Source organism: Coturnix japonica, chromosome 13, assembly GCF_001577835.2.
Source record: "Coturnix japonica isolate 7356 chromosome 13, Coturnix japonica 2.1, whole genome shotgun sequence".
NCBI classification, from domain to species: Eukaryota; Metazoa; Chordata; class Aves; order Galliformes; family Phasianidae; genus Coturnix; species Coturnix japonica.
In genome coordinates, this window is record NC_029528.1 from 15,148,245 (window position 1) to 15,170,086 (window position 21,842).

Sequence of the window (21,842 nt, forward strand, 5' to 3'; positions counted from 1 at the left end):
CCCGCTCTCCTCCCCTCCCCGTTCTCCTCCCCCCGCTCCGCCAGCTCCTCACTCTCCTCCTCCTCGTCCCCTCCCCCGCACAAAGTAGTTCCCCGCGGCCGCCCCCAGCCCGCGCCCACAGCGCCCACACACACACACACACACACACACACACACACACACACACACACACACATAATGGCGCTCAAGAGAATCCACAAGGTAAGGACGGGCCGGGACCGGGCACCGAGCGGGGCGAGGCCGGGACAGGCCGCGGGGGGAGGCTGGGCCTTAAGGCTGGGCCTCACAGCTCGGCCTCACGGCTGTGCCCAGCCCGCTGCGGTACCGGGACTCGCTGCCCCGCGGCCTTCTCGCCCCTCGCTCCCCCCCCCCCGCTCCTGGGCCGCAACGTGGCCCCGGGGAGCCCCGGGTTCCGCCAGGGGGCGTGGGGCCTCGGCCCGCAGGTTCCGGAGCGGAGCGGGCCCGGCGCTGCGGGGGCCGGGGCGGCACGGGCGGGTGTGAACCGGGAGCTGCGGCCTAAGCTCGGGGGCGGCTCGCGGTGCTCGGCGCTGATAGCGGCACGGCCGGGCACGGCCTCGATGCTTCACTGGGGCCGCTGGGCTGCGGCCCGGCCCCGCTTTGCTCCTCATCGGCAGCTGGGGCCGCGTTTGGGGCCTTTGCCGTGATCGCGGCCTGTGCTGCAGCTCCCGGAGCTCGGTGGGCCCCGCCGCTCGGTGTTAGAGCTGAGGAGATCGATGGGTTCTGTGTGTGCCGCGGATGGCCCGGCCCTGCAAGGGAAGGGTTCCGGGGTAATTTTAGTTGCTGGAAGTCGCACAGTAACGGGTTACATAAGCAAGCAGCGTTCCACTGCACTATCAGTCAGATCCGACACTTTCAGTCCCTTAATGTGGCGATACTTCGCACAGCGTGGAGGCTGAGCAAGGCCGCTTCCCCAGCACACCCAGCTCCACTCCTGTTCTGGAAGCCGCTGGGGCTGGAGGGCACCGTGGGTCTGGAACAGCACCGGGAGCGCCCAGATGTGAGTGCGGGGCACGGGGAGCTGGGCAGTGCGGGGCTGTGCCTTCCTCAGGGCCACCCGGGAGATCAGCACATCTTCTGCCTCTAAACAGTGTTTGCTTTGCTTGCTGCTCATGGTCAGTGCTTCAGCAATAGAAATGGAGCTGCTGTCCCTCGGTGAGCATTGCTTGTTTGTGGGTGGGATGTTTGTGCTGCTCCTCAGGGGTGAAGAACCTGAGGCAGGATGGGCTGCATTGGGTTGTAGGGCCCTCACAAGTGGGGAAGCAGTGGGATGTGGTGCACGGAGCTCAGCGAAGCACTGAGCAGTGCAGTGCACTTGGTGCTGTGATGGGGCTGCCAGCAAAAAGCTTCGGTCAGGGCTGTGATGGGATACACAGCTGCTTGTCTGGGTGCTCTGAGTGAGCTGGAGTCAGGCTGCAGGTGGAGGAGTGCTGCGGTGCCTCGCTCAGCTGCTACCAGTGTCTGTCTGCACTCAGCTGTGCTGAGCTCCATGGGAGCACCCATCCCACATCCCACCTCGTGTTGTGCTCCTGCAGTGATGGCCCTGTCCTGATCAGTGGCTCCAGCTGCTGCTGTTGCACCTGGTGACAGGAACAAAAGGCTGTAGAGTGTGGATTAAGTGGAACTAATCCCAGTAGGCTTGTGTACAAAGAAGCAATGGTAAGAAAAGCTGCTGCTTAGGCATTTTTGGAGGGTACTCTCAGTCTCGATACACCACTGTTTGTGTCTGCATTGTGCCACTGCTATTTGTGCTTGGTACTTTGCATTTTGTTCCCTACTGCAGACCATGCATGAGGCTTTCTCCAGAGTTCTTGGACAACACAGGGATGAGACCTTCAGGAATGAGCAGCAAATCCCAGGAGCGAACAAACCTGATGCCCTGTAGCTGCTGTTGCACGAAGCAGAGTCTGGCAGGCTGAGCCCCATGGGCTGGAAGCAGGGCAGGGCCCAGGGCTGTTTCCATCTGATCAGAAGGCTCCACTGTGTGCATGGAGGTGCTGCCAGCTGTGGGGCTGATGGGCTGTTGGGGCCTGGAGCTGCTGTGGCAGCTCTGCAGCTGTTCTCAGAGCAGATGCTGCTGGGGGATCACCCATGGGGGAGCTGCCATCAAGTTGCTCCTTGTGTTCCTGCAGTGCTCTTAATTCTCCCCAGGTGTGGGCTGGCCCTTGGGTTTTACAAGAGAGGAGCTCCAGGCTTTAGAAGTGCTTCGGTTTGGGCAGACTGGGGTGTATGCAGTCACAGTGGCCAAAGTAGCCATGAAGTGTGGGGGTAGCAGTTTGTTATAACATGTAGTTGGTCATCGTTATCTCTTAGAAGTGCCACGTGAAGGCATACAGAGCTGGGGGAGAGGTAATGCTGGAGGGCCATAACAAATGATCAGGGTTTCAGCCTCAGCATTTGGGGTTCAGCCACATCCCTACCCCATAATGGAGCAAGCAGAGCTGTGCTTGGAGCAGGATAGCAAGAGGAAGGAGAACTTTGTCCACTGTGGGCTCCCTGTGGGAGCTGCTTGGTGGAGCCCTGCAGTGGGGGAGCTGGGGAACGAGGAGCTGTGCTGGGGATGCTGGCTTACTACTGTAAAGCAGCCAGCTGTCAGGTGTCTGTGGTGATGCTGCTGTTGGGCTGCTGGGTGGGTTGTGTTGGTGTTACTGGGTAACTGAGCAGCACTGAGTGGTTTGTGTGCGTGATGCCTCTGAACTGTTGTGCCCGTGCTGTGAGTTGGGCCTGGCAGCAGTTGGTGGCTGCAGCTCGGTGCTTCCTCTGGAGCTGCTGGCTGTGTTGGAGCGATGCAGCCCAGCGGCTGCTGCTGGGTCTCCTGCCTGGTGCCTGGGCTGTGCTGCATTGCCAGGAGGAAGTTACGTGCTGCTTTGGTGTCCCTGCTTTGAAGAAAGATGAAAGGTGATTGACTGGTGGTTACAGCAGAGCTGGTTCATGGCGTGTACCCTGCCCTGCTCTGTGTTTCATTGCTTGGCTTTCCTTACACTGCCCTTCTCATGTGCACGTGTTGTTAGAAGTCGAGAAGGTCAGTGGGTCTGAGCTGTTCTGTGCCCTGGGAAGGCAGAATCTGTAAAAGGAGAAGGATTAAAATCCTTGTGAAGATTAAGATGTATCTGTTGTTGGGAAGAAGCACCCTTAGAATGTGGGACATGTTGGGATTGTGGTCCTGTGGACCAGAAGTGCCTTTGGGACCCACAGTAGGATGCTGGAATTGTGAGTGCTGCCTTGACAAACGGTGCCTGAGCTTCACAGCCTGCCCTGTGTGCTGAGCGTGGCCCTGAGTTCCTTTTTGATGAGTGAAGCCCCAGTTGTGTGGCTGGTCCTGGGCTGGGTGTCACTGAGGGATGTGGGGCTCCAGGCAGAGATTCTCACTGAAGACAGATTAAAAGCTTATTTTGCCGTCAGGTTGCTGCTGCTGTAAGTGAAAATAAGGCTTACAATCGAGCTAATGATGTGGTCTCTGAGTCAATTAGAGCTTCTGAAAGCAGCTCAAACTGCTGGAGTGAGGAGGAAGGACCACGGCTTTGCATAATCTTTGGCTGCTTGGAGTCCGATCTGATGGGGTTTGGGAGCTGCCCCAGCACAGCAGCTCTCCTCACACACAGCTGAGTTCTTGGTGCTGCTTGTTCTGCTGCAGCCTGTGAAAGAACAGCAAAGAGCAGCGTCCTTACACCCAGCCCTGTGTCCTGGCCGGGGCCTCCCTGCCATGCAGCAGATGGGCAGCGCGGGGCTCATTGTCTGCTCAACTCCTGCATCTGACACCAGCATCTCTGGAGGTTACAAAGAAACGAATTGAAACTTGGAACTTGTGTGAGGTTGAACTTGAAGTGAAAACTTGGAGGCTGCTGTTTTTGAGAGCTCCTTGTGCTGCTGCCGGAGCCCCCACTCAGCTGCACTCAGAATGCACGGGCCGGCTCTGAAATGCAGTGCTGGGGGCAGGGCGGCAGGTGGTGGCAGAGCAGGGCTGAGCTGTGCTGAGCTGCTGGCTCTGTGTGGGCTGGGGGTGCTGGCTGTGCCTTGGGAGCCTCACAGGGAGCTTTTAAAGGCAAGGTAACCTGGATGGATGCAGAGGTCTGGCCTTGTGCTGCAGCAGTGCTTTGTGCATGGACAGGTGTAGCTGCATGTAACTGGCATTCCTGTTTTTAAACTCAGCCCTTCAAGTCTGTGACTAGTAGAATTCTGGCTGGTATGCACAGAAAGGCATGTTAAGTGTGATATGTGTGCCCTGCCAGGAAGCCCTGTGCTGTGGGAATGCACCAGTGAGATGGATGGCAGTGAGGGCAGGGACGGGCAGCTGATGTGTTGGAGGGAGGGGGTGACACCCAGGGAACTGAGATGGCCTCATGTGACCCTTGTGAGGTGGATCCAGGCCAAATGCAAGGTGCTGCTCCTGGATGGGGCTGTTCTGTGTCCCAGGCTGAGTGGGAGCAGGCACCGGTAGTTTGTGGTCTGACACGGCCCAGGTGTGCTCTTGCAATGGTATTCCTTCCCAGCGTGGCCTTGTTGCATTGTAGGTGTGCGCAATGGGAGTGAAGAGGCTGCCAGCTGATGCAGAGAAGAGGCTTTTCTAATGGATGTGTTTGGAGTTCTGAGTAGTGTGACATTAAATTGCCTTCTCCAGGAGATCGGGGTCAATGGCATTCGGAAGTTACTGTGCTTCACACAGTTATTGCAGCCTCTTAGAGAAATGAGCTCTGCTCCTGAATTTTTATTGTTACTTCTAAGTTCTTATGCCTGTACTTACTGTGTGTGTATATAGGGAGTGAGAGGATCTGGATCTGAGGGGGGCCGTGTTTCTAAGACCACCTCTCTGTGAGTGCCGTTGCACACACGCTGCTGTAGGATGAAGCAGAGCTCTGTAGCTCGGGTTTGATCTTGATGTATTTAATGTTCTGGACTTAGAACAGGTGTGCAGTGGGTGGTGTAAAGTGTGATGATGGGGAATGATTTCTTTCTGGATCTCTTTGCTGGCTCATGTTTCAGGCAGCGAGGAAGAAGGGAATCCTCACAGGGCTAAAATTGGCAGCTCAGAACTGACTTGCGACTCTGAAGGGCTTCCCTCTTATTCAATGGAGACCCTTGGAGGTGCTGCCCACCTTCAGGTGTGCTGTAGCTGCTGCAGGTGCTGCACGCTCAGTGTCTGTGTCAGCCCAAATCCACAGGGAGGTGGGATCCCCTTGTTCAGGTTGGTGCTCCCATTCTGTGGCCTCACCTCTCCAAAGGATGAAGCTGATGAGCAATACTCCCACTAAGAGCTGGAGTAATTGCCCGCGTGCTACCAGCAGCTTTTATAGCAGTAACGTGATTGGTGTTGAAATCAAATAAAACAACTGTTCTGTGTTTTGTTTTTCTAGGAGTTGAATGATCTGGCACGTGATCCTCCAGCACAGTGTTCAGCAGGGCCTGTTGGTGATGACAGTAAGTATGCCACTATCAGTGTGCGCTTGTGGTCCCTGCTTTCCTTCTAAAACGGGACAGCGAGATCCTCCATAAGGAGAACTTGTCTGTGCCCTGGGTTGGAGCACTGGAGTCTGTTCCCATATCAGCCTGACACTTGTTGCTGTTGGGTAATACCATCCCTGTGGATCACCTGAGGTCTGTGCCCATTCCACAGGGCAGCTCCCTTTCCTCTCCCAGTGCTCTGACATTCTTGTACCAGCGTTTGCAGGCAGCGAGTTTCAGTCCTGCCCTGGCCCAACCAGTGAGCAGCCCCCTCCAGCTGCCTGAACTTGTTTGGTACCTGAATTATATATAGTGTGGTCACGTGGTCCTGTGGAAGTAAAGCAATCTGCTCCTAATGCTGGGTGGTGGGACATCAAGGTCACAGTTAACTGTGTTTTACACAGGACTTAAAGCAACCACTGCGTTTCCTAAAAAGGTAACGTACAGTCTGTGAAGGTAGCGAGGTGAAATGTGAGTGGAAGGAAAACTAATGAGAATTATAAAGGATTTTTAGGTTTTAAGATACAGGAACACTTAATAAAGCTGTTTGTTTTTAATTGGTTTGTGCTGTTGCACTACAGAGTGTGTCAGTATAAGGACTGAAAAACAAGTTGAGACCTTGAGGCAGGACTTAATGTGACGCTTCTTGGGGACTTCTGAGTGTGCAGAATTGGGATGTACAGGTCTTGCTGTAGTGACAGCCTTGTCACTGCGTTTGTATGTGGGTGCTTAGCTATGAGGCGAAGTGCAAGAAGAGGATCCTGAAGCTGCATGGTACGGTATGCTGCAAACCTGTTCTCTAATCAGCTGTTACTGAGGTGCTCACTAAGCAGCACGCATCCAGCTGAGCAGCATCTCTGACAGGGCTGCTCAGTGTAGCATCCAGGATGTAGGAGTAAGGAATGTTGAAGAAGGGAGGCGTCCGTCTGTGCTCAGCTCTTAAGCTCAGGTGATCTTTTTACGAGACATACTCTGATCAGTTTTAGCATTTAAACTCTTCGGAGCTGTTTGGAAGTTCTGCATTGTACAGAAACTTACATTCTTGAGTCCGAGACCCGGTTAAAAAAGAGCCCTTCACCAAAGAATGTAAAGGCTGGTTATTGTGTGTGTGTGGAGGCATTACTGTGCAGCATTGCCTTCCAGCAGGTGGAAGCTGTACCCCGTGCAGAGGGGTTTTAGCAGTACTCACAGACTTGTTGTTATCCTGCACCTTCCCTGCTTTAGGAATGGTGTTCCTAAGGAGCCCTCAGCTGTGTGGGAGGGGTTCAGAGGGAGCAGAGCCCAGCTGAGGGTTTGCTTCCCACCAACTCGCAGGTTTGACTTGTGCCATAATGAACTACTTTGTTTTAGAAGTGTGTCAAAGACAACCTGGGGTTGTGTGAAGGTGGAAACCTGAGCTGCTCTGTGTGGCTGAGGGCTGCCTCAATGCCTTCCTGATCTGGCAGTAACACTCGGGTCTTTACGTCACCTTAATGGTAGATCCACTGATAGCAGGGACAGCAGTGGGGAGCTGCCTTTCTTACAGTGCTCCCTGTGCTCTAGGCCTGCCTGGGATGCCTTGTTCAAGTTGACATCCAGTATTTATCCATATTCCAGCACAGCTGTAGTCAGTCCTAACCAGCATCTACTGATGCATGTGAAAATCTCTGGTTCTTTAGTGGTAAGCTGTGCTCCTCGTTGGCTTTTTGTCCTCTTGTTCAGTCCTCTCCCCCTCCAGTTACCATCAGCGGACTTGCTCTGAAGCTGTCCGAACCTTTTAGATGGTGAATGTTGCATTTGAAGGCATGAGGCTACACTGTAGCTTTTCCATGCTAGCTGCTGCCAGCAGCTGTAACACCCTTTGTTACAGAACCTGCTCCTTGGACCAGCTGCTGTTGTACCGGAGTCTTGGCTGGGCTGTTTCTGCTCTGCCTTTTTCCATTTGTTCTGAGCTCATACTCAGTTGTAGCGCCTGTACAGTGTGTAATTAAAACCAGCTCAGAGTAGGACATACCGTGCTACTGTGTCACAGTTACTCTTTGGCCAGGGTGGTGGTGGAAGTTGGGAATGCTGGTTGCACACTAAGTGCACAGCTGCAGATGGATTCAACCTCTGTGCCTTACAGATTTGTTTTGTATACTGGAGTCAGCTTGTGTTCTGCTCCCCACTTGTAAAGACATGGGGCAGCCAACGTCCTGGCAGAGAATTCCCATGATACCTGAGAAATAATTTGTTAAGCCAGTGTGCTGAGAACCTTGGGGTGGTAGGAGAAAGCAAGAACCCTGGAGTAAATATTGGGAACTTGATTACAGATTAACAGCACTGATTATTTTCCTTATGTTCTGCAGCATAAAGATGTTCTTCACGAGCCTTCTGTATTACCAGATTAAGATGTTCTCTTGGACAGATGCATATGAGTGAGACTTAATTTTTTTCCATTTAACATAAAGTATTCTGGCACATTGGTCTCAAGTGTTTAGCAGACTCATTGTCATGTTCTTGTATTACTTTCTGTTGCTTTAATGAAATTTTCCTGCTTCTGTGGAGGCTGCAGTTGAATGTTCGGTCAGGGCTCTGCTGACTGTAGGTGAACTCCTCACACATGGTGTACACAAGGCTTAGGCCTACCCTTTGTTCAGTTAAGGAGCCACACAGGAGAGATCCTCTTGAGGAAAGGGATGAACTTGCGCTGTGCCTTTGCTATAACTCCCTCTGAAAGGGCAGTACGGCTGTTGGAAGCTGGGCTTTGCTTCAGGTAGACTTTCACTGGAAACTACAGAACTGAATGCTCAAACTTGTTGGGTTTGGAGCGATGAGTGAACTCTGTGGTTTTATCTTGATGGGGTTTCTTTCTGGGTGCAGCACAGGGATGCTACCACAGCAATTACAGGAAGAGTGCACCAAATGGCCATGAAACATAGAGTACATCACCCTGTCTCTGTTCAGCCTTTTGGCTGGTGTCCTTGCAGTTTTTCAGAAGGTTTTGTTTTTAAAATGGACTGCTCTGTACTGCTTTCTCTTGACATTAAGTATTCATTACTTGAGCTTCTCCAAATCAAAGTAAATCTCTCTCTTTTTCAGTGTTCCATTGGCAAGCTACAATAATGGGACCAGTAAGTATGAGAGAATTGATGTTCATAGTTCCTATGACCAGCCTTCTTGTAAAAACTTGAACTGCAACGATTCCTTTTCATTAACAGAATGACAGTCCATATCAAGGTGGAGTATTCTTCTTGACAATTCACTTTCCAACGGACTATCCTTTCAAACCACCTAAGGTAAGTGCCTCGTGCCATAGATCTATTCATTACCGTGTGGTGTGATGTACATTTGTGAGCCTACACTGAAATTCTCCTTCTTCTACAGGTTGCATTTACAACAAGAATCTATCATCCAAATATTAACAGTAATGGCAGCATTTGTCTTGATATTCTAAGATCACAGTGGTCACCAGCTCTAACTATTTCAAAAGGTACCTCCAATGCTCACTTAATTTTACTCTGCTGTAATGAATTACTGACCTGGGTTTAGAATGTAAAAAATAAAATGCTGTTATCTTAGTATGAACTGCTGCTGTGATCACAGCTTCAGTCCTGTGGCCCCGTGTGTAGCTTGTAACCTGTTCTACACAAGCCCTGGATCACCCAGTTTCTTTGACCCTTGGGAGGCTGTTTGGTTTTGCTCAGAGATGCAGTAGGTCTTACTGAATTATGTTCTTAGTCTTGGCCATTCCATGCAGGAAGCTGTACTTTAGGACAAACATTTCAACTTAAAAACATGTGACAGAAGAAGATTCCAGTGTTGAAACTGTATGCAAAGTAAAATATGTAGGAAAATGGCAGCGGCCTTTTAAAAAAGGGTGACAGAAACATGGGAACAGAGCTGGAAAGGCAAAGCAATATCTTGTCTCTTGATGGAAGTGAATCTGCTGTGCACAAAGCTGAAGGTCTTTACTGCAACTTGAAAACTGAAGAGTGTCAGTAAAGAGCACAACATTGTGCTTGTAGCTTTCTTTATGAATGCTTTCAGTAGAGCACCCGCTACTGTTGGACGTACTGAGGTAGTATTAACATGTACAACATGTAATCGGAATGTAATCAGTTAGAATTGTACGGCTGCAGAGCATGTAGTGTGGCATGATATGTTATTTTCACTTGTCTTAGGGGTTCTGAAGTTAGCAGACATTCGGTGGGATGATAAATAGCGTGTTTGAAGATATGGGAATATATACTGAGACCGTGACAGAAGTAGGGTGAGAATTTAAGAGGCTTGTTGAGAGCATCAGCAGACTTGCTATTAATGGCCGTCAGGGAGCTTTCATCACAAAATATACCTGGACTTAATGTTATGAACCACATCCAGCTGCACTGTGCTTTTCCTGCTCCTTTCTTCCTCTGCCTTGAACTCCTTTTTCTGACCCTCTTCAAACTGCATCCTCCTGGTTTAGCTGGAGTAAGCCATGGGATCAGTGTGGCCATTCTGTCACCACCTCTCCTCCTAAAGCATGCTTCCTGAGGTTGGGTGCATATGTATTACTGACCAGTTGTCTCATTGTGCTTTCATATGAGCTGGCTGCACACTCTTCTTTGTGTAGCACAGGATGCATGCAGATCCTAACCAGTGCGAAGTCTTAGCAGGGTTCACTTGGTGTTAAGTCATGATGGGAGTTAAAAGCAGCAAAAGAAATGCTGATGGGTGATTCCTGTCATAAAGAAGAGATGCTTTCTGTCAGAAAGCAGACAAAATTACCAACGGGCAGGAGTCAGAAGCAGCGTTGCTGTCTTGATCAAGTACAAATACATTTTACAAAGACAATGTCAGTCTTCTAGGGTGGAAATCTTGTTTTCAGTGAGGCTGCAGCCGCATTGTTACAGACTTTGGGGCTATTTCAGCTCCCTGGTGACTTCCTGGTTAGTCGCACTGAAGAGTAAATGTGTTGCTAATAGGAAAAGCTACTGGGTTAGGTAATTCCTGTGAATAACAGGACTTCAGCTTTGTGCTGAATAACTAATGCCTTACAGCCCTTCAAAAGCAGCACCGTGGGTGTGAGGAAAGGTGCTTTCTCTACTGATACAGAAATCAGGGGAAGACTAGAAACAGTTCTTCTATTTGACAGCTTATCATTTGCAGCTTCTTTCTGAGGCATCAGGAAGATGACGTTACCAGCAGCTCCCACCGATGGCCTGTTGTGTTGCAGTTACTGTGTCGTAGTCCAGGTTTCTTGATTGTGCTGCTTCTCACTCTCCCCTGTAAGGGGGAAGTTTAAGTGGTTTGCAGTGCCCTCTTTGCTGGGTGAGATAGTTTAGGGCAGAACCTTGATTTCAGGCTGCTAAATAAACAAGGAAGTTTCTCTACCACTGTAAGTAATTAGAGGTGATTGTGGCTGTGGTGGTAGAGGTGACTATCTTGGGTTTGTTCTCTTTCTTTCTTCAAAATGGATTTTGGAGAACAGGTACAACAGCACTGAACTTCTGAAATAGTACAAGTAACTCTGTTAGTAATTCTGAAGTGAACATATTGTTGAATAAATAATCTCTAAATCTAGTTGTAAACACACCTTGGTGGTTGCCTTGATTCCAGAGCTTAAGCAGAATGCATAGACTTAGAAATGTTATCACTGTCCTAGTAAATAAGATTCTGTAACAAGAATAAAGTGTCTTCCCCTGCTTTTAATTGTTCTCAGGCATATTTGGGATAACCCTCCTTTGTCTTGAGCATGGCAAGTAGTGTGTGAGTTGAGTGTTAACCTGAAGTATTTCTTCAGTAATGGTTGGGTTAGAGGGTAGAACCTCAGTGGATTTCATGGTTCCTTGTTCTCACATACAGAAAATGAAGTGATTTGTTCAAAGTCAGCTTATCAAATTGCAGAATATCTCAGCTGTAAAGATAGTAAGGATTAAAACAAGGAATAAAAGGGGGGAAAAAAGGATGCTAAAGATTTAAAAAAAAAAAAACAAAGTGCCTAAAGCTCAGTGTGTGTGGTATCATTTTTGGGGCTGGTTGCTAGAAATGTTAAAACTTAGAAACGCATTCAGCAGTCAAATACTTTGCATTCTGTATCTCCCAAAATACACTTCAGAGCCTTTCCGTATGATGGCATGCGGAATGACTGCCTGTGCTGTACACAGGGAGGGCTGTGCAGCTTCTGCCTTGGTATTCACAGTAGTCCTGATGCAGTCAGCTCCACGTGCAGAGCTGAAAGTTGCTAAGAGAAGCTTTGTAAAACCATCTCAGAGTGCTCTCTGTGTGTTCTCAGAAGGAAGCCTGCGAGTCCTTCACCTTCACAGCAGCAGCTGGCTGCCAGCTGCCCCAAGAACAAACTGGACCTACCTGTGGAGGGTTTTAGCTGCCAGGCTGATGGTTAGGAAAGGAGGAACCTCAGCTGTTCTGAGGAGTAGGAGAACTGGATAAGGCCCCCGGAATGGAGTTGACTTCCTGAGCAGTGATGTGGCCTAATCTCATGTATATGCTGTCTAAGATTTTGTGGTCCCCAGAGTGTCAAGCTAAGCTAAACCTGAGCTTCATTGCTTTGATATCAAACAACATGCATCTGTGTACAGGCGAGATCAGAAAGTGAAATGCTGTCAGAGCTGGCGGCATGTTATCTATGATAACTAATGCCTTTCTAGGGTAAGAACTTGCTGGTATAATGTTTGTGATGCGTCTGGAGCAGAGCAGGGTGGGTGGACTTGTGATATTGGTGTGGTGTACAACAACCAGTGCTGGGCTTCCTCTGTATTCCTGCTCCATGGCAGCACAGAAGAGTTCTGACTAAATGGTGATCTTGAGATGACGGTGTGACTTGAGCCAGGGTCGGTAGCTCAGCACATACATTGTTATCCTGACATTGAAAGGAACTCCCATTGCTTTGTCAGTACAGTAACAGGAACTTTCTTGGTACAATCTTTGTTTGCCCTCTCCTTAGAAACAGATGTTTTGGTGGGAGAAGACTGGCCTGGTCTGATGAGGCCTTTTGCCCCTTATAGGAATAGACTCTACAGGGATAACTTCTCTTTAAGGGACAGCTGCTCTGTTCTCATTCTGTTTATATACTTGAGTGCTCTTTGCCCTTAGCTTAAAAGTTGAGTTGGTCATGGTAAGGGAGAGTCATTGAGGGTTGCTGTAGCCCTGTGTGCACAGAGCAGCACCCTGTCCTTCCTGCTGCCTGTGCTGGGAAAGGGCTACGGGGAGGTGTGCAAGGAGTCTGGCAAATACAAAGACAAAGGCCACAGGAGAGGAGCTACAGGAACCTGCTGTGCTCAGGCCACACTGGCTGCAGGTGTGTCTGAGATGGCGGAGAGAACAAAGCTGAAGCTGGTGGAAAGAGCTACAGGTGATGCGATGCTGTGTCTCTTACAGCCTCGTCCACCTTCTCTTTCAGCCTTGGTAAGGGACAGCAGTTCAGGTCTGGTGGTTCCTGTGTGCCTCTAGCACACAGCTGAAATCATTAAGCTCTGAAGCTGTGTTCAGACAGGTAGCTGTCGGAATGGTCCAAGGGGTAATTGATTGTGCAGAATGCTCTCTCTTTTTTAATTACAAGTGGACAGTAGAAAGTCCTGAGCACAGAGTGAAATTGGCAGTACTGGATTTAAAGCTTAAATTCCAGTTGTTCCTTAAACTATAAGTTTGTGGAACTTAATTGGTGCAAGAGATGGCTGGTACTGAAGTTCTTGAGACCAGAAAAGAACTTGTAGTTGCTGCCATCTCTGACGTGCTTGGAAGAGGCCTTGAGACAGCTCTGTTAGTGCTGTTGATGAAGGGGGACGCATGGAGTGGCACTGTTTGTATTACATTCAGCCAGTTATAATCAAAGAAACGTTTGGCATTCCTCAGAGGGCAAGAAGCCCTTGATGTGCTTCATGTAGTATTGTCCTGATGTGCTTTGCTTATGACTTGCTCCTTTTCATCTCTTCTGCTTTGCTGTGAGTGTAGGAATGTGCACATCTGTCTGTAGTCTTGTGGCTCCTTATGTGGATGAAGGTTGGTGCTATGCTAGGCAGCATCATGTGAGTGGGACGTGGCTTCTGGGATGTATACAGTACCTATTTGTACTGATGCTTCTGTGCTCAGTGCTCTGTGTCTGGTGTGAACGCAGAAGCTGCATTTCAAGTGTAGTAGCAGGTATTCTGCTGAGAAGACTTTCATACAGTCCACTTCTCCCTTAGGATTTCAAGGTTCTAATGGGGTTTTCCTGTCCAGAAGATTCCCAGTCATGGTGGTGAGATTGGAGAAACTTGTTATTACACACGGTTGATTAGTTAAGAACTTCTGTTCAATACGGCTTGTCTGAAGTATGTGGGATTACTGCACATCGTTTAGGAAATGCTGCTAATACTAATGCCTGGGGGAAGCAAATAGGCTGCCTGAGTTCTGCATGTGCCTTCAGCTGTGTCTGAACTAATGCGGTGTTTTTTCTCTCTCCCTAGTACTTTTGTCCATCTGTTCTCTGTTGTGTGATCCCAATCCAGATGATCCTTTAGTGCCTGAGATTGCACGGATCTACAAAACAGATAGAGAAAAGTAAGTATGGAAGCCAAAAGTGTAACGTAAACAGGTGCTTAAATAGCAAAAGGGAACTCAAAAAGAAACAACAACAAAACACTTCTCAGAGAAGTGCAAGCTTTGTTTTTTTTTCCTTTCTAACTCTGTAAACGTGGTGTATTTAGGTTTCCATGGGTCGTATAGTACAGCTGTTCTGGCAGCTTTTCATTGCTGTAGGAAAAAGACACATCTTCTGGTAGAAGTAAAGTTAAAGTAAGCAGAGACTTTGCTTTTTGTGTTTCTTGCTGCATTTTCATCCTACACGATAGTTTTTCATTAGTGTGGTAGCTGTTAATTGCAGGTTTGCTTAATGAAAATGTGAACAATGCAGATCTGTTTCATATGATTCTAAGTTCAGGCTTCTAAAATCTCATCTGCTTTACTGTGTGCTTTAATCCTACATAACCAGCAGAGGGAGAACAAGTTACTTTGGTGGGAGAATATTTCCATGTTGGCTGTTGGTGATGGAGTCATGCAAGCAAAGAAATAACAAAATACTATATTTCATCTTCATTTGATGACCCAAGAAAAGAACAAGCAGTGTAGAGAGAGGGTGGGAGGACACAGGCTTCTTCTGAAGTGAACTGCCAAACTGAAGACAAGTCCACTAATGAGAAGGTTTTAATTGTTCTGTTTAAAAGCACCAGTTTAAACGTAGAAGTTTAGAATGGTTTGGGTTGGAAGGGACCTTAGAGTCCATCCAGTTCCAATCCCCTTGCTATGGGCCGGTTGCCCCCTATCAGCTCAGGCTGCCCAGGGCCCCATCCATGGCCTGGGATACCCACAGCTCATCCAGGCAGGCAATGCCTCACCACCATCTGAGTAAAGAATTTTCTTCTCACCGTGTAACTTAAGTCTCCCCTCTTTTAGTTTAAAACCACTCCCCCTTGTCCTGTTGCTGTCAGATCATGTAAGAAGTCAATCTCCTTCCTATTTATAAGCTCTCTTCAGGTACTTGGAGGGTCAGTGAGGTCTCCCCAGAGCCTTTTCTTCTCTACACTAAACAAGTCTGGCTTCCTCAGGCTTTCTTTGTGAGCAAGGTGCCACAACATTCAGAATGTCGTCTTGGCCTCCTCTGGACCTGCTCCAATAGCCCTGTGTCTGTCCTGTGCTGAAGGTCCAGGGCCTGGGTGCAGCATTCCATGTGGGGCCTCATGAGGGCAGAGCAGAATGGGACAATCCCCATCCTCACCCTCCTGGTCATGTCCCTCTGTTGGTGCAGCCCAGGGTACTGTTGTCCTTCCAGGCTGTGAGCTCACACTGCTGGCTCATATCAGATTTTAGTTCACTAGAGCCCCTCAGTCTTTGCAGGGCTGCTCTCAGTGAGGTCTTCTGCCAGTCTGTATGCAACCTTCTTTGATTCATGTGTGCCCGCTTCTCAAGGCTGTCCAGGTCCCTCTGGATGGCATCTCTCCCTTCTATCATATCAACTGTGCTGCCCATCTTGGTGTCATCACCAAACTTGCTGAGGATGTACTTGATTCCACTGTCTGAGTCATTCATAAAGGCATTGAAGAGCACTAAGATGGACCCTTGGGCTCACTGCTTGTGACCAGCCTCCACGTGGTCAGGGAGCTGTTGACTGCAAGGCTCTGGCTGTGACCAACCAATTCCTCATCCACTGATTAGTCAACCCCTCAAATCAATTTATTTTCAGTTTAGACGTGATGATGTGGTGTGAGACCAAGGCAAAGGCCTTGAAGTCCAGATGGATGACTGCAGTTTACCTTCCTTTCTTCACCAGTGCCATCGCTCTATCATAGAAGGCCACCAGGTGGGTCAGACACAGTCTGCCCTTGGTGAAGCTGTGCTGGCTGTCTCTGATCACCTCATCTCTCATCTGCTCCATCTTTCCAGGCACAGATGTTAGGGGTCACAGGCCTGTAGTTTCCTGGGTCTTCCTTGTGGCCACGTCTGTGTGTCCTGGTAGCCATGAGCATAAAGCTGAGTGCAGCGGGAGCCTTCAGGGTTTGGCACCTCAGAGTGTCCCGGGTACTGGGCTGAACTTCCTGGGGGAGGAAGGAGGGGTGAGGGAGGGGGAGATGCTGATCTTGGTTTTCCAGAATGCCCAACTTAAAATGCTGCAGGAGCAGCTCTGGGATCCAACAGCTGGGAGAGGAGCAGGTGAAACCTTCCTGACAATACTTGTTGCACCGGCTCTGGGGCTGCTCTGTGCCTTGAATCACAGAGTGGCCTTCCCTCCTAAATAGGGGCTGTTTGTTTGTGTCCCTGTTGTGCTCTGATCGGCTCCTCCTAATGGCACTGAGCAGCCGTGCTGCTGCAGGGCCTTGTGTCGGTGCGGTGCTGCAGGCTGAGCTGTCGGAGCTGGATGCTGGCGGGATGTTGTGTTAAGTCAATGTCTTTTTATGCACACAGGTACAACAGAATAGCTCGGGAATGGACTCAGAAGTATGCGATGTAATTAAAGAAATTATTGGATAACCTCTACAAATAAAGATAGGGGAACTCTGAAAGAGAAAGTCCTTTTGATTTCCATTTGACTGCTTTCTATGAGCCCACGCCTCATCTTCCCCTGTGCACATGTTTACCTGATACAGCAGTGCTGCGTGTTGTACATACTTGGAACAACAAACTAGAAATACTGTATTTCCCCGTACCAACATTGACTCCTAGCAGAGAAGTGTGTGTGTGAAAAGCCGGTTCTTCAGTCATAACTTTGTGAGCCTAAAAGCATTCCTTGTTGGTTTAAATTGGGTGATAGAGCGGGAGTGGCGGAGCTCGGGTGGATTCCATAGTTCCGGGGCGCAGTTGTTGGTCCGTGGAGGCTTTTTGAAGTGGAATCCTTTTAAACTCATAACAGTTATGAACAACAAGGTGAAGAACTCGAAGCTGTCTCTGTATTGGTTTGATTCTGAAGGACCTACACCTTAGGTTTGGGCTCTGACCCACGGATCGAGCCGACCCGCGTCCCGTGCCCGAGGTCTGAGTGTGGCCGGCATTGGAGCGGCTCGGGGCTCTCAGAGCTATCAGTGCGTCGAGTGACGTTGATTTGTTTCGACTCTCTCCCCTCCTTCATGCTCTTTTTGGTTTGTACGTGGTTCTTCAGTTAATACATAGCTAATAGCTCTTCTTTTTCTTAAGTTTTTTAACTGCTTAGGTCTTTCTGGATGTAAGGGTAAAAAAATCCATCCCACGGAAAACTTGTGTATATTTAAAAACCCAGCTGCTCCCCCGCAGCCTGTACGTTCGAGAATGATTAATCTGTGTAATAAACTGATTACTACAGTCATTACATATAACTCTGTGTGAGCAGGCTTTTAATTACCGAGAGCAGTTTGGTGCAGGCTGACGCTAACGATGGATCTCGCTCTCCTCCTCCCGAGCGGTGCCTGGAAATGACGGAGCGGTTCGGTTCGGTTCGGTTCGGTTCGGTTCTCATCAGGCCCGATGGGGCCGGGCTGTGCCCATAGGGGCGGTGCCGTTAGACCCGGAGCCCGGCGCTGTTCGATCCCCACGCGTGGGCGCTGCGGGGAGCCGGGACCCGATGTAATAATGCAAAGAACGGATGTTACAGGCTGTCAGAAACCACCAAACACGTCAGCACAGACGGTCACGAGATGTAGCTTTTCCATAATTACTTTGCACTAAACATTTGCAAAATGTTCGTCCACTTTCCGATTGTACCCGTGTGTGTCTTTTTTGAACAAAGTCTTCACTTGAATCTAGTGACAAATGTAGTTTGGAACTTTTCTTTGTATACGAGTGTATTTGCCAGCATCAGTCGTGTGAGTAGGTGAGTCTGCAAGTTCCTCCAGTCGAGCTGTACCAGGTGGGCCCCGCAGCTCACACTGCGGCTCAGCTCCCCATAGGAGCGGCCCGGCCCCCCCCAGTCGCATCTTGACACTCTTGCACAAACGAGGAATAAATGTGCACTGCCTTTGGTCTAATTGTGCTGCTCGTCTGCTGTGTCCGCCTGCCGCTGTCACTGTGAGCTTCGGGGCTGTGCAGGGGTGGAGGGGAGAGCCGTGCTGTGTGTACGGGCTGCTGCTGCGCGCTGTGCTCCGTGCTGTGCTCCGTGCTGTGCTCCGTGCTGTGCTCCGTGCTGCTCCGACATGCACGGGCTGCTGGAGCTGCAGCGCATGTGGTGGCTGCACGCCCGGATCAGGCACCTGCTGCTGCCTCCTCCTGTGTCCGGCCTTACCTGGGGCTCAGCTCTTCTCCATGCTCGCTGATGCTCCTGCAGCCGCCCCGGGGCCATCCCTGCTCCTAATGGAGCCATCCCTGTCCCTATTGGAGCCATCCCTGCTCCTAACGGGGCCATCCCTGCTCCTAACGGGGCCATCCCTGCTCCGAACGGGGCCATCCCTGCTCCTAACGGGGCCGGGGCCGTCCCTGTTCCCCTGGCGGTGCTGCCGTGTGCTGCTCACAGACGGGAGGGGCCGAGTGCTGCACACGGAGCCGTGCTGCAGGATCCGGGATCCCCCTCGGCCGCTTCCCAACAAGGCCCCCGAGAGCGGCTCCTGTAACAGAGGCCGCTGTTGTTGGTCCCATCCTGGGGCTGTCAGAGCTGTGAGGGAGCAGTGCACACAGGTGGCCGCAGTGCAGCTGCATGGCAGCGCAGCATTGAGTCCCACGTAACAGCTTCAGCACAGATGGATCCCGTTTAGGGTGGCTGCTCCCTTTAAATGAAGCAGTTTGGAATCTCACCGAGGGCACGGCAAGAAGAAGCAAACTGGGGCGAGGTGTGAGTGCTGGGCCGTGCGGGTTTGGCCAGGACCTTCCATAGGACCTGACCTTCTTCACGGTCCGTTTGTAACCCGCTGTTTTCAGCCGGTACCGACGTGCTGTGTGTGCTCCTGCTCCCGGTGCTCCCTGCAGCAGCAGCAGCGCTGTGCGGCCACTGGGGTGCAGCAGCAGCAGCAGCAGCAGCAGCTCCGCGCTCTTCGTGCTGTGCCGGCAGTTGTAAGGGGGTTCCCCCCCTGCTCTGCTCCACGAGCGTCGTGCCGTGCCCGCCCCGCGCTGCACGTGGAGCTGCTCGGAGCAGCGCTGTGACCCGCTGCCGTGTCCGCTGCCGTCGGTGCCGTTCAGCTCCCTGCGCCGTTTGCCTCTTTTTGCCCATTTCGGAGCTTTTCTCGGCCACTTTCTTCCCTCTCGTGTCGTGTCCGTCTCGTTCTGTGTGTGTCCCGTCCCCGCCCTCCCGTCCCCATCGGCCTCGTGTCTGTTCCCGGCCGCTCTCGGGGCTTTTGGCCTCACGCCTCGTGTCCGCGTTTCTTGTTCGTGCCGCTCAGATCAGAGCGGAGCATCACGGCCGGGCTGCGGTGCGGCCATGGGGCGGCAGCAGAGCTCCGGGAACTGAGCCCGCTCCGCGGGGCTGTTGGGGCTGTTGGATTCATTTCATTCTCATTTGGATTTTCAGTTTCGTTTCGTTTCCGTTTTGTTTTATTCCTCTCCCCGTTTATTTGTCCCGTTTCCTTTTTCCCTTCCTCTTTCTTTCATTCTGCTTTTCCCCCTTTTTCCTTTGGCACGAGATGCGGTGCCCCGAGAGCCCGCAGTGATCCCACCTGCCCCCCCCCCCCCCCCCCCCACACACACACACACACACAGCACCGCTGCAGTGTGTCCCTGTGTCAGTTGCTGACCCAACGCTGGGGGTGATTATTCCTATATTGGGGCTGTCCCTGTGTCGGTGCTGCCCCTGTTTTTGGGTAATGACTCTATGGGGCCCGTCCCTGTGCTCAGTGCTGTCCCTATGTCGGTGCTGTCCGTCGGTCCGGCCGTGCCGTCGTACCCCGCTAAACAACCCCACGCCCGCAGCCGCCCCGCGGGCATTTCTGGCCGCTCCACGCCGTGACAGCCGCATCCCCACGCACCGGCCCGACGCCTCCGGCAGCTGCGTGGGGCGGTGGTGCCGCTCAGCTGCCGCTTTGAAGCTCCGCCGCCATCTGCGCCGTGCAAACCCCGCGCTGCCCGCGGCGCACGGAGCTTCCGGAGCCGGCACGGGGGGGGCGGTGGTTGGTGCCGCGGCTGCTCCGCCCCACGGCGGCTCCGGGCGGGGGGGGGGCGGGGGGCAGCGCTGGTGTCCGCGGGGAGCAGCCCCCAACGCGCGACATGAGGCAGCGGATGGGGCCGGGCCGGGGATCCCGGCGCTCTGGTGCCCCCCGCTGATCAACACGGGGCAGAACCACGGCTGCCCCCCCCGCCCCCCTCCTTTCACAGCGCTCTTTAAATGCAAATCCGGAGGCGAAGCGTTGGACCCCCCCCTTAGCCCCCCCCCGGCCCCGTCCCCGCTCCGGGACCACGAGTGGGGGCGGCGCGGTGGCAGCGAGCGGCCCCGTGGAGCTGCGGGCGGCGGCGCGGGCGTGGGGCTCCCCCGGCTGCGGGGCCTCGTTAATATTGGACGAGCTCTTTGTCCGCGGGGCCCGGGGCGGCTCTCGCAGTCTCCTTTCATCTCCGCGAGGCCGCGGCTCGCTCTTATCTGCCGCTTCCTCCGCGCTCGGGGCGTTCCGCGCTTTCTTTGCCCCGGGCAGGGCTGCAAAAAGCCCATCGGCTCCGGGCAAAGGGCGGCGGGCCCCCCCCGGCCCCCACCCCGCTCTCACCGTCCCCGCGTTCTCCGCCCGGACTCTGCCCCGCGCCGCCCCCATCGCAAACACTCGCGGTGCGGGGCGCTGCGGGACGCGGCCGCTCCGGGCGGTGACACTCGATCCGCGCTGCCGCGACCTTGCGGGAGGACGAAGGACACGCGGCCCCGGCCGCAACTCGATCCGGCCCGGGCTCAGCCCCGCGGACACGCGCTGAGCGTTGCGCGCCCCGACGGCACCGCGCGGCGCATCCCCGGGGCCGCCCGCTCCGAACCGGGACCGGGACCGGGACACAGAACCGTGCGAGCGCCGGGCAGCGCCCCCCAACCCCCGGCCCCATTGATTTGAATGGCGACGCTCGGGACGCATTAACGCAGCGGGAGCGTCCGGCGTTTAACGGCGGTGAATGGCACATCCGAAGGGGCGCGGGAGGGGGGAGGAGGGAGGGAGGGAAGGAGGGAAGGAGGAGGGGATGGTCCCCGTGTCCTCATCTGTTGCTCTTCAAAGCGGAGCCAAAACGGGGCAGCTCAGGTGAGGGCGGGGCCGGGTTCGCGCAGCTCCGCGCCCGACGGACAAAAGCTGCCGGGCCGGGGCGGCCGTTCGCCCGCAGCGCCCAATAATGCGGGACAGCGCGACGCTCCTGTTCTTTTGCGAGAAGCGGCTCGTCTGCTTTTCTCGCCTCCTCCCGCTCCTGCCCTTCCGTTGGGGTTTGTTGTTGTTTTTTCCCCCTTTTTCTTTTTTTTTGCCCCTTTTTCCTCTCCCAGGAGCGGCGCTTTCCAGGCCGGGTTGCAGCCGGGGGCACAGCGGCTCATACCGCCCCGCCGTGTGTTTACAGCGCAGCTCCCGGCGTTATTTAGGGATCGTAAAACCGCAGCTCAGCTCAGCTCAGCTCAGTGATCCCAATCCCGCTGCAGCTCGGTTCTATTCCCCCCCCCAGCATCTCCCCCCCCCACGCGGCAAAATTCAGGCTTCCAACGCCGCCCCCCCCCAGGATCACCGCGTGGGGACGCTGCGGGGGGGCAGCGCAGCTGGGGCACGTCGGGGGGTGCGGGGTCAGGACGGAGCTGGGGGCGGTGCGGGGAGTGCGGGCACGGCTGGTACGGCCCGTTGTGTGGGGCTGAGCCGTGGGCCCAGGGAGCTCCGTGGGGCAGAAATCGGTGCTGGGGCGAATAGAGACACGTGGGGAGGGGTGTGGGCCGGGGGTGGTGGTTCTGGGGCACGGCAGGGCCGGGCTGCGGGGCGCTGTGGGGCAGTGCCCGGCTCGGGCTCTGCCGTCCATCCCTTCCCCTCCTGCCCTGCCGCGGCCGCAGCACCGAGGGCGCCTTT

The 21,842-nt window shown here is 52.8% G+C and overlaps 1 protein-coding gene across 1 annotated transcript; it reads left to right on the forward strand.

The window, feature by feature from the left end:
* The first annotated feature begins 70 nt into the window (after positions 1 to 70).
* Positions 71 to 17,237, forward strand: UBE2D2 (ubiquitin conjugating enzyme E2 D2). The gene is made up of 7 exons (XM_015876254.2): positions 71 to 201; positions 5,370 to 5,433; positions 8,518 to 8,549; positions 8,637 to 8,714; positions 8,803 to 8,908; positions 13,863 to 13,956; positions 16,354 to 17,237. The coding sequence occupies exons 1-7, from the start codon at positions 178 to 180 to the stop codon at positions 16,397 to 16,399; spliced, it is 444 nt and encodes a 147-aa protein (XP_015731740.1). The 5' UTR covers positions 71 to 177; the 3' UTR covers positions 16,400 to 17,237.
* The last annotated feature ends 4,605 nt before the right edge of the window (positions 17,238 to 21,842 follow it).